The 17,371-nt window shown below is 35.6% G+C and overlaps 1 protein-coding gene across 1 annotated transcript; it reads right to left on the minus strand.

Moving 5' to 3' along the window:
- Window positions 1–4,430: 4,430 nt before the first annotated feature.
- Window positions 4,431–6,869, minus strand: LOC108482246 (zinc finger protein VAR3, chloroplastic-like). The gene is made up of 6 exons (XM_017785361.2): window positions 6,334–6,869; window positions 5,995–6,112; window positions 5,543–5,880; window positions 5,315–5,446; window positions 5,147–5,245; window positions 4,431–5,042 (listed from the first exon to the last, which is right to left on the minus strand). The coding sequence occupies exons 1-6, from the start codon at window positions 6,774–6,776 to the stop codon at window positions 4,607–4,609; spliced, it is 1,566 nt and encodes a 521-aa protein (XP_017640850.1). The 5' UTR covers window positions 6,777–6,869; the 3' UTR covers window positions 4,431–4,606.
- Between the last annotated feature and the right edge of the window lie 10,502 nt (window positions 6,870–17,371).

Here is a 17,371-nt window from a genome sequence, read left to right on the forward strand (position 1 = left end):
TATCATAGCTGAGCCATGGTCTTACATCTCATAATCCTCGTGTTTATTATCCCGACAGACTCCCTGTGTTTAGTGCCTCGACGGACGACCCTTTATGATGTCGTAGCATCTTTTAGTTATGGTCTTACACAATGTAACCCCATGTTTACCAACTCGATAGACTACCAAAGGATGCCATAGCATCTTTTAGCTATGGTCTTAGTCCTATTTACCATTTTGGCATACTTTCGTATGATGGCATAGCATTTTCAACTATGGTCTTACTAACTTTTATGGTCGAAGCAACACATGATGCCATAACATCTTTCAGCTATGGTCTTACTCATTTTAGGCGTATAGCCTCCGATCGGACTCATGTCCTAGGCATGATATTTCTTATTTATTTTTCTTACTGCATTCCATCCATTCCTCCATTTCACCATTCCTAACATTGATGCTCGAACACCGCAATGTCCCCTCTGCAACGCCTAGAGCTTCGCATATCACGACTTGATTTTGTAATACTATATGGCGGTATCTAACAGAAATTCTCATTTCTTGGATTCTTACTTCATCTAAACCCTTTTATAATTCTCTTTCATGTTCTTTTTTTAAAGCATGTGACATTTGCTTTTCAAGATCAAACATAATGGACTCATAATCAATTCTTGAATCCTAAACTAGTATGGTGGATACTCATGTGCCTACGAAATCTTTAACTTACCCAACATTCCAAGGATGGAGTGCAAAAACTCACCTGACCCTTCTTTGCTTCCTCCTCCACTTACCTTCTCCGAACACCAAAGCTTCTACTCTAACTCCTTGAATTTTCTACTTTGCCGACTAGTTCCTCATGATCATTGCTCCATGTACAGCTTTCCATAACCATCGCTTCCTCGGAGCAACCAAGGAAGATGAAGAAGAGGAGAGAATTAAAAAGAATTGAGAGGAATCCACATGAGGATTCATTTCTCAACTATTTATAACTATTCTCGCACGGTGTTTAATCATAAAATATCCACTTCTTTACAATCATTTTGTTTGCCACTAAGAGATCGGCTAGTTCTAATTTAACCAAACCGGGCTTGGATCTCAACCAATACCCAATTATGTTCCTAACTTTCCTAATTTTCAATAGAGACCGGCAGCTTATGGCCGCTTTCAATTTGGCCCCCAAGTTGTTCCTAATTTTTTGGTTTAAAGAAAACCAGGTGTGACAATGGTAACACGTAAATCTAATCAATAATTGAAAATGTATCCTTGAGATTAATTAAAAGAAATTATAATTAAGAATCAAGTGATTAAATTCATAGCTTTAAAATCATGGAAATATTAATAATGAAACATAATTGAAATTATTTGTATACTGTTGTGAACTTTGATGATGGTCATCTAAGAATTTCGTTGTCAAACCATGCTTGTAAGCTTTCAACAGGTTCCATGGGAAAACTTGACGTAAACTTAAGGTAAGAATGGTACCTTCCTTAGCTTATTATTGCTTTATTTTGTTAAGATGTTGAATAAATAAATCCATATATATTATATTTTGAGCTTGAAAGATATCAAATTATTCTTTAACATGATATGATTGTTGTTGAATATTGAATTATTGAATTATTGAGAAATTGATAAATTTGAATTAAGCACTTGTAAATCATAGTATGAGTTTTGTCAGGTATAGTTAACATATCATAGGATAATAGTAATACTAATTTTTTGTTATGATTACTTTGTGGGTTGCTTTATGCACTTGGAAGCTACTGCTAGCAATTTGTGCCCAAGAGTTTGGTTGGTTTACTGTTTAGTGTTCCTCACATACTCGGAGTTACTATTATTGTCATCATTCGCGCTTTGTATGTATTTGGTGTGTGGGTTAGATCCATGTACCTGACCTTGACCTCTACTAGTGTTTACAAATGGGTGATTAAGAATCAAAATATGCTTATCGATCATTGTTACCAAATCAAATCACTGTTAAATATCGTGATACTGAATTGTCAATTGCACTTTTCACAGGTTTTTATTTCTGATTTGTGCACCAAATTATACTAAATTATTGTATGTGTTATTGATCGCATCTACCGAATTAAATATCGTAAATGATCCATGAAATGGATCTGATTGTTAATGTTATATGTGATATACTATGATTTGATCGAACCATCGCCAAACCCTGCTATTTGAATGGAGAATGGTATTTGATTCATTGGATCATTCTTGAATGGCTTATCACGTTAGGTTAAATCGAAATGCACTATTGAATCAAGTTCGTAAAGTGGAATTCTAATCATCAAGTTGAACTACGATAATTGCTTAGAGTTGAAGTGTTAGAAATTGTTGGGTCATAATATATAGGATTAGTAAATGATTTTATGACATGAATATTGAACAAGTACGTTATGCATGCTAGATGTTATCATGTTAAATCATGATAAAAGCTATGAGATCATGAATTAATGTCCATTTTAGTTTAATAAAATGACTAAGATTTAAATACATCAATAATTGCTTTAAGTCTTGAATATAAATTATTGTACTTTAGGTCACATGATTATATTAATTATAATTTGAATTGGACTTTAATTGTATGAGTTTCATAGAATTATTGGTGAGAATTATAATACTCAACGTATTATTGTTCTTTTATGTGCACAGATTAATCGAGCCAAATCAAAAACTCGAGAAGAATTGTATCAACAGAACAAAGTCACAATCATACTAATATGAACTTTTTCTTATCCTTTTGGGTAATTAAATGATAGCTTTAGCATATACATATTAGGTGTTTCCATAAAGTCGTTGGTATATGTATTGGCTATGTAGTTTAGTATGTAAATTAAGTACTTTTCGATTTGGTTTGAGGGTGCTTTGATATTATCTTCTTATTAGATTGTGATGAAAGAATGGTTAACTAGTTGAAGCTAGATAGGAAACTTGTTGTTTAGGATGCATTTAAATACCATAAGATAGCCATTTAGGCCATAAGATAGGAAACTTCCTAAGCAATTGTAGACCTTATAGGTCAAGAAACCTTAGATTGACCTAACTTGTGCATTTTTGCACATAAGTCTCAATACTTACAAAGCACGTATCAAGACCTCCAAAGTCAATAGCTAAAATTTGAAAAACAGAGAGGCAAGTCTCAAGCAATGATACCGCAGTTTACTTTTAAAACGCAATTAAATCGATCCAATGAGCCCCAGGATAGTTAAATTCCCCATGGGTTGACCATATTGAGACGTTGAAATGGTTAAACTTATAGATGATCATCAATCATCGATTGTGTCACTGAAGATGCCACTAGACATCAAATGTAACGTCGTCTAATCGAGACCGTCATCGGCTCGGGTAAGGGGTGTTGCATGGACTTTATTGGATATGGTTTGTAGCATGATAAACAACTTCTAGTTACTAATGTCTTTGCAAATGCATCTGCCCAAAATTGATGTTGGCTCCTAATAAGGCAGCCTCTTCTTTTAAGTCGTGGACTAGGAGAATACTTAGTTTAAGGCACCTATAAGTTTGGGGTTGCCAAGCAGAAGGAAGAATATATAATCCATATGAAAAAAAAATAGATTCTCCTGCAATAAGTGGATTAATTATCTAGAGAAATTCGAAGGATACAGATTTGCATTTCAAACCTAAGTTCAATAATCATATAAATCAGTAAAGTTAGATTCCTTTTGAATGGTGAAGTTAGTGGAAGTGTTTCAAAAAATTTAAATAATGAAACTCTCTTACAAGAAACAATCTCACAAAGCTCTTATGAAAGTAAATCCACAAAAAAAATGCTATTAAGATCACAAAGAAAGAAAATCAGTCAACCCTAATGCTTATGTGTTTTATTTGTAATGGCCAATATTTTATATTGTAATCAATAACGATTCAGTTTTGTTTTCACAAGCCATAAATAATGTTGAATCTGACAAATGATTAAATTTCATGAAAGATGAGATGAAATATATGAAACAAAACAAAGTTTAGAATCTAATCAAATTGCCAAAAGATTCGAAACGAGTTAAATGCAAATGAATCTTAAAAGCAAATATGAATCAAATGAAAATATCAAATGATATAAAGCAGACTACCAGTTACCCAAGGTTATGCTAAGAAAGATGGGGTTGAGTATATAGACTTTTTTATTGTCCCTAAGAAAGACTCCTTAAAATTTATTATAGCATTAGTGACTCATTATGATTAGAGTTACATCAAATGGATGTGAAAATAGACTTTCTATATGGAGATACGGAGGAAGAGATTTATATGGACCAATTTAAAGGTTTCTCAATTGAAGGAAAATATCATATTAGGTGTAAACTTGGATTTCTAAAAGAAGACATGTAGTTTTCTTGGCAAGACTCAAAGGTTGAGCTCCGTCATATTGTTGTAGTTGTTGAATGATCCAACTAAGGGTTCTAGACAAGGGTATATCAATAAGCAAAGCAGAAAAATTAGTTAGAAACATGATTCTTATATTTGAATGGTAATTTAACAATTAGAAACAATTGAAATTTTAATAAACCAACCAATTTCAGAACTAGGCTTTTGGGAAATAGAGCATTCATCTAGATCATGTCAACCACTTTTAGATGCAGGTATGAAGAAATTAACCTTTAAGAGGGACCTTCTATCGACGCCGAAACCACCCAGACATCTCTTCATCGTCGGAACATTCAAGCAATTCCAACTTTCTCTGACTGTCAGTGCATTTAGATCCATCATTTTGCATTACTGTTGGCAGACTTTTGTTCTTTGCTTCCATCTCCAATGTCGACTCGCATTTCCCTGTGTTAAATGACCAAGTAGTCCTACTTCTAGTAATGGGAAAATCAGTGAACTTGGAATTCTCTGTCCTTGAATCCAAGCATTCTTCATCTTCATTATCTTCATGTACAAACCTCCATCTATCTGAATCTTTACTTTGCTTTCTGTCTCGCCTTGTGGATTTACCAATGGTGCCTTCAAATTCACCAGTGCATGTACCTGAAGCATTTGGCACCTTTGGCCGTTTGTGGTCACATTTCAAGCACACCATATTTCGTCTAAAGTTAATATAGTTGCACCTGTATAATGCCAAACATTCAAATTTTCCATAACATAATAAACAAGGCTGTTATATTTCAGTTTTGGAGAATTCAAGGGAAATTGAATGCAAAAGAAAACTCACGATTCACATTCCCATTCCCCGGGATTGAGATGTCGTTTTGGGGGATTTTCTTTGCATTGCAGACATCTTGTATTCTTTGCAAAATTTAAGAAGTTGCATCTGTAAGAATTGGAAGTCTTCATCAGGAATGCACCATTAGAAACTCAAAAGAAACTAAAGAATCAGAACCTTTCACATATCCAATCTCCCTTCTTTAATGGCAGATGATCCTGATCCTCCCGCATTTGCCTCAGTCTTTCTTCGAATAAACCATCACAATGCAAGCACTTAATATTTCTTGCAAAATTTAGGAAGTTGCATCTGCCAAATGGAAAGCAAAGCAAATTAAATTCACAATGCACAAACACTTCGAGAATCAAATTTTCAAATCACTATAACATTAGGCTATCAAATTACTTGGGACAAAGCCAATCGCCTGGCTTCATTGGAAATTTTATGTGTCCTTGTGTACTTGAATGATCATGCAGTGAAGCATCCCCTCTTGAGGGTGCTGCATTCGGCATGTCAGCTTGTTGATCTTTGCTGCCATAATCAACCATTTCTTTCAGCAGTGTTCGAACTGATTCTTTAACTGATTTGTTTTGACATGGCTTGTTCTCTACAGAACTGGTGATCGAGTCCAGACCGTATGTCAATAAAATGCGCATCACATCCACGGTCCTCCCACCTTGATCTTCACGTGCCTTCACATAAGCCCTATCACAGCTTCCTCTCAATTTGCATGAGCTGCAAACCTGCAAAGAGAAAATAAAAGAACAATAATCAGGAAAAAGAAAAACTGAAAATGTCTGTTTCGCTGGCCACATCAACTATAGGCACTAACAAAAGAGAAGAGCCCTAGTGCATACATTTCCTTCATCAATGCCCACATGAGCTCTTAAGCGCTTCCCAGAATTGACAACTTTCCTATCTAGGCTTGGGCATCCACATCCTACTATGATCTGAATATCTTTCCTTGAGAAATACCTGGAAGCCAAAAGACTATTCAGAAACAACAAAACAGTTCTCAGGGGAAAAACTCTTAACCAACATAGTGGTCGAAGCAAGTCAATTCCCGACGAACGTTAAGGAAAAAAAAAAAAAGAAGAGGATTTTAACTGAGAGGAATATTATCAAACAGGCTATATGCACCCAAACCTAAAGAAAGAAAATAGATGAAATAGTCATTACTGAAAATCCTCCATTACCTTATAAGACTAAAGCGATCCCTAGCAAAATTAAGGCACGCAGTGCGGATACTATTGGCTTCTTTGGAACCCAATTGGCCATTTTCAAAAGGGTTTCCATCTCCATCGAAATAGCCTCTCCTCAACAAGCATTCCATCAAATCCACCCACTCCTGCCACGGATGTGAAATCTGAACCGCTGATTCATTCCGCTTCGTGGGTCTCTCATGATCAAAGGGCACATCCATTCCCGACGGTGATTGGGCAGCGTGGGAACTGGGTTTTGGAGGATGGAGCTCAGCGAGCTCATTAAGAACGACATCAAACTTTGAATTGGAATGTAGGGTTCTGGTAAAGTTGTGAACATATGAAATGGGTACGAGAGGGAAGCCAAATTTCTGGAAATGGATTTTGAGAGCAGTGTACATAAATTCATTATAGCTACTTCTAAAAAGCTTCTTCATCTAAGAAAAGTTGGTTTCGAGGTTTCCTTTTCGGCGGAAAATTTCTGTGTAACGGTCATTTGAGCTTTAATACTCATAAAACAGCAACACTCCCGCCTCAATTTTTTTTTATATTTAATAGTTATATGATTAAATTTGGTTAATTTAATAGAATATGCTCAAAAAATAAAAGATTCGAGAATTTCTTCATCTATGTTGTTTTTTTGAAGAGAAAAGAAAACGTGTCGTGTAGGGCATGTTTTCATTTTGGTAAAAAAAAAATTCGGTTGAAAATTAAAAGTTTGTAGATTTATTTTTGTTTGTGTTTGAGATAAACATTATTATAGTTTTAAGGAAGCTTTGAATTAACAGTGGTGCCATAGCGCTAGGTGATCTATAAATTTCATCTGTCATATGAGTATGGAGCCATCACCTAGAAAGTCGGATCGTATTGCAACTCAAGATATAAGTTGACGGTCATTATATGGTCTGGGGTTGAAGTGTAATTGTGTTTCAAGTTTACAAATGTTAAGTTGTTAAGGGATGGAGCATAAATGGGTCGTAGTTGACAGTGGTTATGTGGGCACGACAACGGGCTCTTCTTATCAGAAGATAATGCTTTATAAAACTCAAACACAAATACGAGAAGAAAAACGCAGTGGCATTTTAGTATAGTCAAGTAATGTGTCATATCCATCACCACCGAAGGCGATGACCTCGTTATCATGACACGTGACAGCATTGGGGTGTAATAGGTTATACTAATAAGGTCACCGCCTTTGGTGGAGATAGACAACACAAATTACTTGATTACATTGGAATGCCCCTTGTGTTTTCCTTTCTCACACTTGTGTATTGGTTTTATGAAGCATGCTCCTTTGATAAGGAAAAACTCGTTGTGGTGCTCACATTAACACCGCCAACTACAACCCTGGTTATGCTCCATCCTTTGACAACATAACCCTTATAAACTTGAAGCCTTATTTACACTTCAACCCAAGATGATATAATCACTGCCAACTTCGACCTCGAGTTGCAAAGCGATCATGGCTTCTCAAGTGATGGCTCAATACTGACACGGCAAGTGAAATTTTTAGGTTTATATAGGGGATGGGGTGGGGTATAAAGGGAAAAAATTATCTCGAGAATCCCGGGTTGCAAGGCTCAGAAGAAACTAAGCCAACTTGATTGCTTCTGAGCCCTACAACCCGAGATTCTTGGGATAAACTTGATTGGAGAAAATGTAGAAGTCGCGAACTCAATGACTTCAATGTGTACACACAACTCAAGAGCATCGAGGAGAAGTGCTAATGACTATATGGTAACTCATGCAGTGGAAACACAAACCTATTCATTTATTCATTAATTTTTTTTGTAAAATGTAACTTAATATTAATTATTGAAGTAAGGTACATTACAATACACAAGCCAAATTTTTAATCTTTTTTCGAACCTGTAATGCCCCGTACCTGAGACCGTCACTGGAGTCGAATCCAAGGTGTTAACAGACTTAATTCATCACTTATACAGTTCAAACAATTTATTTTTAAAACTTCCAGACAAGCTGGCAATCTGCATTATAGTCGCTTAAAAATTCATATCTCGAGTTCTGAAACTCAAAATCCAATTCCGTAAACTTTTCCTGAAACTAGACTCATATATCTATCTAATTTTTTTCTAGAATTTTTGGTCGGGCCAATTAGTACAGTTTATTAGTTAAAGTCTCCCCTATTTCAAGGTTCTACTTCTCTGACCTCTGTGTATTACGAATCATATTTCTCTCTGTAAAGAATTTCAATGACTATGCCGTTTGTTTCTCTTAAAACTAGACTCAATAAGGAATCTGTACATATAAAGAATGACTTCTAATTATTTTTTTACAATTTATGGTTAATTCTTAAAGTCAGAACAGGGGATCCAGAAATCACTCTCACCCTGTTTCACAAAAATTCAAATATCTCATAAAAAATAATTCATATACCTGTTTTGTTCAATCCATATGAAAATAGACTCATTAAGCTTAGATTCTTTAACTTATTCATCATTTAAGTCAATTTCTACTATTTTTAGTGATTTTTTAAATTCACATCATTGCTACAGCAATATTCTGTTTTATAACAAATTTCACTTTACTATAGATTTCCATGGACTAAATAGCATTTTAAACATACATGGCATCAAATATGATTTAGATTGGCCATTCCAATGGCTAATCTTTCACAAACCCTTTTCTTACCAAACCATAACCATGTCATAAAATCATTTACACAAAGTGAGTATTTTGCCATACATGCCACATTCAAAATACACAAGCCATTTTACCAATTTAGGCCTTCGGATAGTGTGAACGAGTCTTCAACCTATCCCGATTCTCAAGCCGGCTTGTCAACAACTACAATGAATGAAAAGGAGGGGGTAAGCATAAATGCTTAGTAAGTTCACATGCAAATAGCAAGTAACATAATCATGCAATTCCACATAAAACATCATTTGCATAAACAACATCAAGACATTCGTGTTTCGTTTGCATTTAATATCTTTCTACGATTTCATCATACTAAGTTCTCAACCCGAGGATTTAAGCACATACCTGTCAAATTTTCTCATTCACCACACTTACCAATATATCACCTTCGTTTTAGGCATTCTTCTCATTCACTTAAAATTCACCCGTTGAACACATCGGAATATAATTCGAATACGCGGATTTCATGAACGTAAGTGCCATACCCGTAGCTAGACAAACTCAATAGCCTGCAGAACTTATGTAGCCAAGCTACCATGTAACCTGCCCATAAGTGAACTCAGACTCAACTCAACGAGCTCGGGCGTTCGCATCCATAAGTGAACTCGGATTCAATTCAACGAGTTCAGATACCTAGTTACATCTCACGAACTCGGACTCAACTCAACGAGTTCGGAACTCAAATATCCTAGTGACATGTCACTTGTATTCTAATCTATTCCCAAGGTTCAAACGGGCTTTTTCCTCGATTACACATCTTTTTCGTCTTCCACGGAATATCGAAATCGATACTTCGGTGATAGTTCATACTTATCAAGTAATTCACATAATTACATATTATTCAACAATAACCATTAAATTGCTTAAAATGACAATTATGTTACTACATTTACACATGAACTTACCTCGATACAAAATATTAGCAATCGAGCCTATTCTTCGTAAACTTTGTTTTTCCCTCGATCGCGACTTGAATCTCGTTTCTCTTGACCTATAATGCCAAATTAATCTTATTTAATACATACATTCATCAAAACAATCTTTAATACGAACTTTGGCAAAATTACATTTTTGCCCTTAAACTTTTGCATAATTACACTTTTGCCCCTAGGCTCGGGAATTAAACTTCATCACTTATTCTTATGTCTTATGACATGTTGATCATTTTTCCCTTCTATAGCAACATCAAATACACACTCTAACATGTACTTCTGACTATTAGGTATTTTTACCGATTAAGCCCTTTTACTCGTTTTCACTTAAAACCGAGTAGTACAAGTTGTCTAACATAATTTAAAACCTCATATTCTATCATAAAACACCAAAATACACAAATTTCACCTATGGGTATTTTTCCAAATATGAACCCTAGGTTGAATTATTGCTAGCATAAGCTTAATCGAGCTACCAGGATTCCAAAAACGTAAAGAACATTAAAAACGGGGCTTGGAATCACTTACTATGGAGCTTGGAAGCTTGAAACAAACCCTAGCTATGGAGAACCCTTGAAATTTAAGCCTAATGAAGAAGATGGACAAAAATTGGCTTTTAATTTTGTTTTTAATTCATTTTAATAACTAAATGACCAAAATGTCCTTCCTACTAAACTTTCAAAAAAATTCCATCCATGTCCAATTTTTGTCCATAGAGTTATAAATTGGTCAAATTGCTATTTAAGACCTCCTCATTAATATTCCAAAGCAATTTCATACTAAAAAGTCCTAGAATGCAAGTTTTGCAAATTATTCAGTTTAGTCCCTAATTTCAATTTAAGCACTTTAGGCATAGGATTTCATCACAAAATTTTCACACAATCATGCAATCATATCATAAACATCAAGATAATTATAAAATAGTTATTTCTATCTTGGATTTGTGGTCACGAAACCATTATTCTGTTTAGGCCCTAATTCAGGATATTACAACTCTCCCGCCCTTGTAAGATTTTCATTCTCGAAAAACTTACCGGTAAACAGGTGTGGGTATTGGTTTCTCATAGTTTCCTCAGGTTCCCATGTAGTCTCTTCTACCCCTTGCTTTTGCCACAATACTTTCACGAGAGCAACACTTTTATTTCTTAGTTGTTTGACTTCTCGAGCTAAAATCTTAATTGGTTCTTTTTCGTAAGTCATATCCAGTCGTAGCTCAACTTCTATTGGTGAAATTATATGTGAAGGATCCGAAATGTAGCATAGATACGTGGAAAACATCATGCATCCTCTGTAATTCAGATGGTAATGCTAACTGATAAGCTACTGGTCGAATTCTTTCAATTACTTCATACGGTCCAAAAAAATGCGGACTTAACTTGCCCTTCCGTCCAAATCTAAGGACTTTCTTCCATGGAGACACTTTCAAAAATACCTTATCACCAACTTGAAACTTGATTTCCTTTCATTTAAAATCTGCATAAGATTTCTGTCTATCTGAAGCAGCTTTCAAACAATCTCGAATCACTTTCACCTTTTCTTCGGTTTCTTTTATTAGATTAACTCCATAAATCTGATTTTCCTTGAGTTCAGTCCAATACAATGGTGTCTGACATTTACGACCATACAATGCTTCATAAGGTGCCATCTTCAAACTCGTCTGATAACTATTATTATAAGCAAATTCTACCAACGGTAAGTACATTTCCCAACTACCTTGAAATTCCAATATGCAACATCTAAGCATGTCTTCAAGAATCTTAATTACTCTCTCTGATTGTCCATCAGTTTTTGACAAAGGTATTCCATGAAGTCTAACAATCTCACGGATATACAATTCAGCCAACTTATTAAGAGAATAATCCGTACGTACCAGAATAAAATGAGCCGATTTAGTTAGTCTGTCAACTATTACCCAGATGGCATTTTTCTTCCCCGGAGTTAACGGCAACCCTGATACGAAATCTATAGTAATTCGATCCCATTTCCATTCAGGAACCATGATAGGCTAGAGTAATCCCGAAGGTACTTGGTGTTCAGCTTTCACTTATTGACAAACTAAGCACTTTGATACAAACTCGGAAATATCTCTTTTCATTCCACTCCACTAGTACATTTTCTTCAAGTCATTATACATTTTCGTACTGCCCGGATGAACCACCAAACAACCATTATGTGCTTCATGCAAAATCTTTTTAATCAACTCATCATTTTTTGGTATACAAATCCGGTTTTTAAACATTAAGCAACTATCAGAATCGATTCTGAAATCTGATCTCGTATCAACTTCACACTGCTTTCTCTTGGTTTGCAAATCTTGATCATTTTTTTGAGCTTCACAAATCTCTTGTAAAAACATCGGTCTTGCTCTTAACTCTGCTAGAATCGAACCATCATCTGATACCTTTAACTGAGTGTTCATAGCTTTCAAAGCAAATAACAACTTTCTGCTCAAAGCATCGGCAACCACATTCGCTTTTCCCGGATGATAGTCAATAACAAGCTCGTAATCTTTCAACAACTCCAACCATCTTCGCTGTCTCAAATTCAAGTCTTTCTATGTCAAGTACTTAAAACTTTTGTGATCTGTATATACTCGGCACTTTTCACCATATAGATAATGTCGCCAAATCTTCAAAGCAAACACTATAGCAGCCAATTCCAAATCATGAGTCGGATAATTCCTTTCGTTAGATTTTAACTATCTCGAAGCATAAGCCACCACTTTTCCTTCTTGCATAAGTACAGATCCTAAGCCATTTAGAGAATCATCACTATACACCATAAGTTCTTTACCTGATTCGGGTTGTACCAACACTGGTGCTTCAGTTAATAACTCTTTCAATTATTCAAAACTCTGTTGACATTCTTCCGTCCATTCAAATTTATCATCCTTTCGGAGTAGTCTAGTCATAGGAGCAGCAATTATAGAAAATCCATTTACAAATCGCCAATAATACCTAGCTAGCCCCAAGAAACTTCTAACCTCGATTACATTTTTCGGTGGTTTCCAATCAACAATGGCTGAAATTTTACTAAGATCAACCCGTATACCATCACTTGAAACAATATAACCTAAAAATCCAACGTCCCGAAGCCAAAATTCACTTTTACTGAACTTAGCATACAGATGCTTATCTCTCAAAGTTTGCAAAACTATCCTCAAGTGCTTAGCATGCTCTGTCTCATCTTTTGAATAAATTAAGATGTCATCTATAAACACCACAACAAATTTGTCCAAGTATGGCCGAAATATGCGATTCATTAAATCCATAAACACAGCAGAAGCATTTTTCAACCTGAATGGCATAACTAAAAATTCATAGTGATCGTACCTTGTTCTAAAAGTAGTTTTAGGCACATCCGACTCTTTTACTCGCAGCTGGTAGTACCTAGATCTCAAGTCAATCTTTGAAAACCATGTCGCTCCTTTTAGCTGATCAAACAAATCATCAATTCTTGCCAATGGATACTTGTTTTTGATTGTCACCTTGTTTAATTGCCGATAGTCAACACACAATCTCATAGAACCATCCTTCTTTTTCACAAATAACACAGGAGCACCCCAGGGTGAAAAACTCGGTCTCACAAAGCCTTTATCAGTCAACTCTTGCAACTGCAACTTTAATTCTTTCAACTTTGCTAGTGCCATTCTATAAGGAGCAATCGAGATTGGAGCTGTTCTCGGTATCAATTCAATACTAAATTCTACTTCCCTGACTAGAGGCAAACCCGGCAATTCTTCTGGAAATACATTCGCAAATTCACACACAACCAGCACTGATTCAACTTTCTTTTCAATTTCTTTTGTATTAATTACATACGCCAAATAAGCTTTATAACCCTTTCTCAAATATCTCTGAGCCGACATTGAAGAAATCATACTAGATAATGCCTCTGATTTGTCTGGTTTAACCCACAGAATTTCACCACTTTCACACTTTAATTCTATAACCTTTTCTTTGCAATTTACTATAGCATCATGCAATGTCAACCAATCCATACCCAAAATAACATCAAATTCATCAAACGGCAACAACATCAAGTTGGCTGGAAAGTAATAACCCCAAATCATTAAAGGGCATTTCTTGCATACTTTATCAACTATCACACATTTGCCTAACGGATTCGACACTCTAATCATAAATTCTGTGTTCTCAATAGGTATATTCATACTAGACACCAATTTCATGCACACATATGAATGAGTAGAACGGGGATCAATCAAAGCAATAACATTAACATCATAAAGAGAAAATATACCAGTAATCACGTCAGGTGATGAAGCATCTTCACGTGCCTTTATAGCATAAGTTCTAGCTGGAGCCCTTACTTCAGATTTAACTACTAAATCTCTGGCTACATTCTTGCTGCTTGCTTCATTTCCAGCTTTTCTCGAATATCTTCCCCTTGAGTCTGCACCACTAGCTTTTACACTCTGAAATTTTTCTTTCTCGACTCTCTCTAGGCAGTCTCTAATAAAATGATCCAAAGAACCACACCGAAAACATTCATTTGCTCTACATGGGCCAAAATGATTTCTGCCACACCGCTGGCACTCGGGCTTAACAAATCTCGTATTTCCCACACTAGCCGCAGAAGTAGTCTGAGATTTAGGACCCACATTTTGCTTCTTAAAATTTCCATATGATTTTCCAGCCGAAACCTGTGAACAAGGATTCATATTTCTAGATTTTCTGGATTGCTGTGAGAATGAACTGCTCGTCGGTTTTTTATTCCAATTTCTAGTCTCGGCCTCTACTTTTTTCTTCTCTTTAAGTAGTTCTTTAGCCTTGCAAGCTCGATCAACCAGTACTACCATTTCTTTTAATTCAAGAATCCCAACAAATACTTTGATGTCTTTATTGAGCCCGTCTTCAAATCATCTGCACATTTTAGCCTCTGTAGGAATATATTCTCTAGCATACTTACTCAACCTAACGAACCCCCTTTCGTATTCAGTAACTGTCATGTTTCCCTGCTTCAATTCAAGAAAATGTTTACGCTTTTGATCAACAAATCTTTCACTGATGTGTTTCTTCCGAAATTCTTCTTGAAAGAACTCCCAAGTTACTTTCTCTTTCGATACTACTGAAGTCAATGTCTTCCACCAATGATAAGCTAAATCCCTCAACAATGATATAGCACATTTCAAGCATTCCTCAGGTGTACAAGACAATTCATCAAATACCCGAATAGAATTCTCAAGCCAAAACTCTACTTTCTAGGCATCATCATCAATATTTGCCCTGGATTCTTCGGCCCCTTGCTTACGGATTCTGTCAACTGGAGTTCTGTGAAATTTCATTAGATCTACGCCTTGAGACATCGGGGATATAGGTTGAGGAATCAGGGGAGGTGAGGGAGGTTGTGCATTCGAGTTCGTACGAACGAACTCAGTATACCAGGCATTCATCATCTGGAGAAAGACTTCCGAAGCCCTTTCTCCTCCTCCTTGACCAACAGTAGGAGGTGGATTTTTAGTTGGCACCGTCCCTTCAGCCGGAGCTGGTGCTTTACTCTCTACATCATCAACCGCAACTGGATCGGGATCCATTTACTATAAAAAAATCATTTAAAAGGTCAGAAGTCGTCACACTATCACAATATATATATGGCATGTATAGCAAAACCTGTACATACAACACATTAGTCCGAGAACCAACTAAACATGCTCTGATACCACCAAATGTAATGCCCTGTACTCGAGACCGTTACGGGAGTCAAATACGAGGTGTTAACGGACTTAATTCATTACTTATACAGCTCAAACAATTTATTTTTAAAACTTCTAGACAAGTTGGCAAACTGCATTATAGTCGCTTAAAAATTCATATCTCGAGTTTTGAAACTCTAAATCCAATTCCAAAAATTTTTCCTGAAACTAGACTCATATATCTATCTACTAATTTTTTTTCTAGAATTTTTAGTTGGGCCAATTAGTACAGTTTATTAGTTAAATTCTTACCTATTTCAGGGTTCTACTTCTCTGACCTCTGTGTATTACGAATCATATTTCTCTCTGTACAGAATTTCAATGACTATATCATTTGTTTCTCTTAAAACTAGACTCAAAAAGGAATCTTTAAAATAAATAATTACTTCTAATTATTTTTTTTACAATTTATGGTGAATTCTTAAAGTCAAAACAGGGGATCCAGAAATCACTCTGGCCCTATTTCACAAAAATTCAAATATCTCATAAAATATAATTCATATACCTATTTTGTTCAATCCGTATGAAAATAGACTCATTAAGCTTCGATTCCTTAACCTATTCATCATTTAAGTCGATTTCTACTATTTTTAGTGATTTTTAAAATTCACATTATTGCTATAGCACTATTCTATTTTATAACAAATTTCACTTTACTATAGATTTCCATGGACTAAATAACATTTTAAACATACATGGCATCAAATATGATTTAGATTGGCCATTCCAATGGCTAATCATTCACAAACCCTTTTCTTACCAAACCATAACCATGTCATAAAATCAATTACACAAAGTGAGTATTTTGCCATACATGCCACATTCAAAATACACAAGCCATTTTACCAATTTAGGCCTTCGGATAGTGTGAACGAGTCTTCAACCTATCCCGATTCTCAAGCCGGCTTGTCAACAACTACAATGAATGGAAAGGAGGGGGTAAGCATAAATTCTTAGTAAGTTCACATGCAAATAGCAAGTAACATAATCATGCAATTCCACATAAAACATCATTTGCATAAATAACATCAAGACATTCGTGTTTCGTTTGCATTTAATATCTTTCTACGATTTCATCATACCAAGTTCTCAACCCAAGGATTTAAGCACATACCTATCAAATTTTCTCATTCACCACACTTACCAATATATCACCTTCATTTTAGGCATTCTTCTCTTTCACTTAAGATTCATCCGCTGAACACATCGGAATATAATTCGAATACGCAGATTTCATGAACGTAAGTGCCATACCCTCAGCTAGACAAACTCAATAGCCTGCAGAACTTATGTAGCCAAGCTACCATGTGACCCGCCCATAAGGGAACTCAGACTCAACTCAACGAGCTCGGGCGTTCGCATCCATAAGTGAACTCGGACTCAACTCAACGAGTTCGTGTGACATCCCTAAATTGACCCTAGTCGGAAAGTGGTTTCGGGACCACTAAACCGAGTTATAATAATAATTAACCATCATAATTGATGCTCATTATATGTATATATGCATGTGTGAAAATTTCATGTTTGGATTTTGTTAATTGTAAGTGAATTTTTATCAAATAGGACTTATGTGAGAAAATTTAGAAATGTGCTAGGCAAATGTAAGGTGGCCTATTAATACATGTGGGAAAGTGTTGTCCTTGCATGTCAAATTAGCCAAAATGAAGCATGATGGCCGGCCATGCTATGGGTGGAAACATGCCTCCAACATGTTAGACTAGTGATG

This window comes from Gossypium arboreum, chromosome 2, assembly GCF_025698485.1.
Source record: "Gossypium arboreum isolate Shixiya-1 chromosome 2, ASM2569848v2, whole genome shotgun sequence".
In the NCBI taxonomy this organism is placed as follows: Eukaryota; Viridiplantae; Streptophyta; class Magnoliopsida; order Malvales; family Malvaceae; genus Gossypium; species Gossypium arboreum.

Bases quoted from the DNA above. Each gene is read 5' to 3' on its own strand.
- LOC108482246 (XM_017785361.2), bottom strand. From the start codon at position 6,776: ATGAAGAAGCTTTTTAGAAGTAGCTATAATGAATTTATGTACACTGCT. The intron at 6,113-6,333 runs GTAATGGAGGAT...TTTGGCTTCCAG, and splicing joins GATCGCTTTAGTCTTATAAG to GTATTTCTCAAGGAAAGATA. The intron at 5,043-5,146 runs GTGAGTTTTCTT...GGCATTATACAG, and splicing joins GGGGAATGGGAATGTGAATC to GTGCAACTATATTAACTTTA.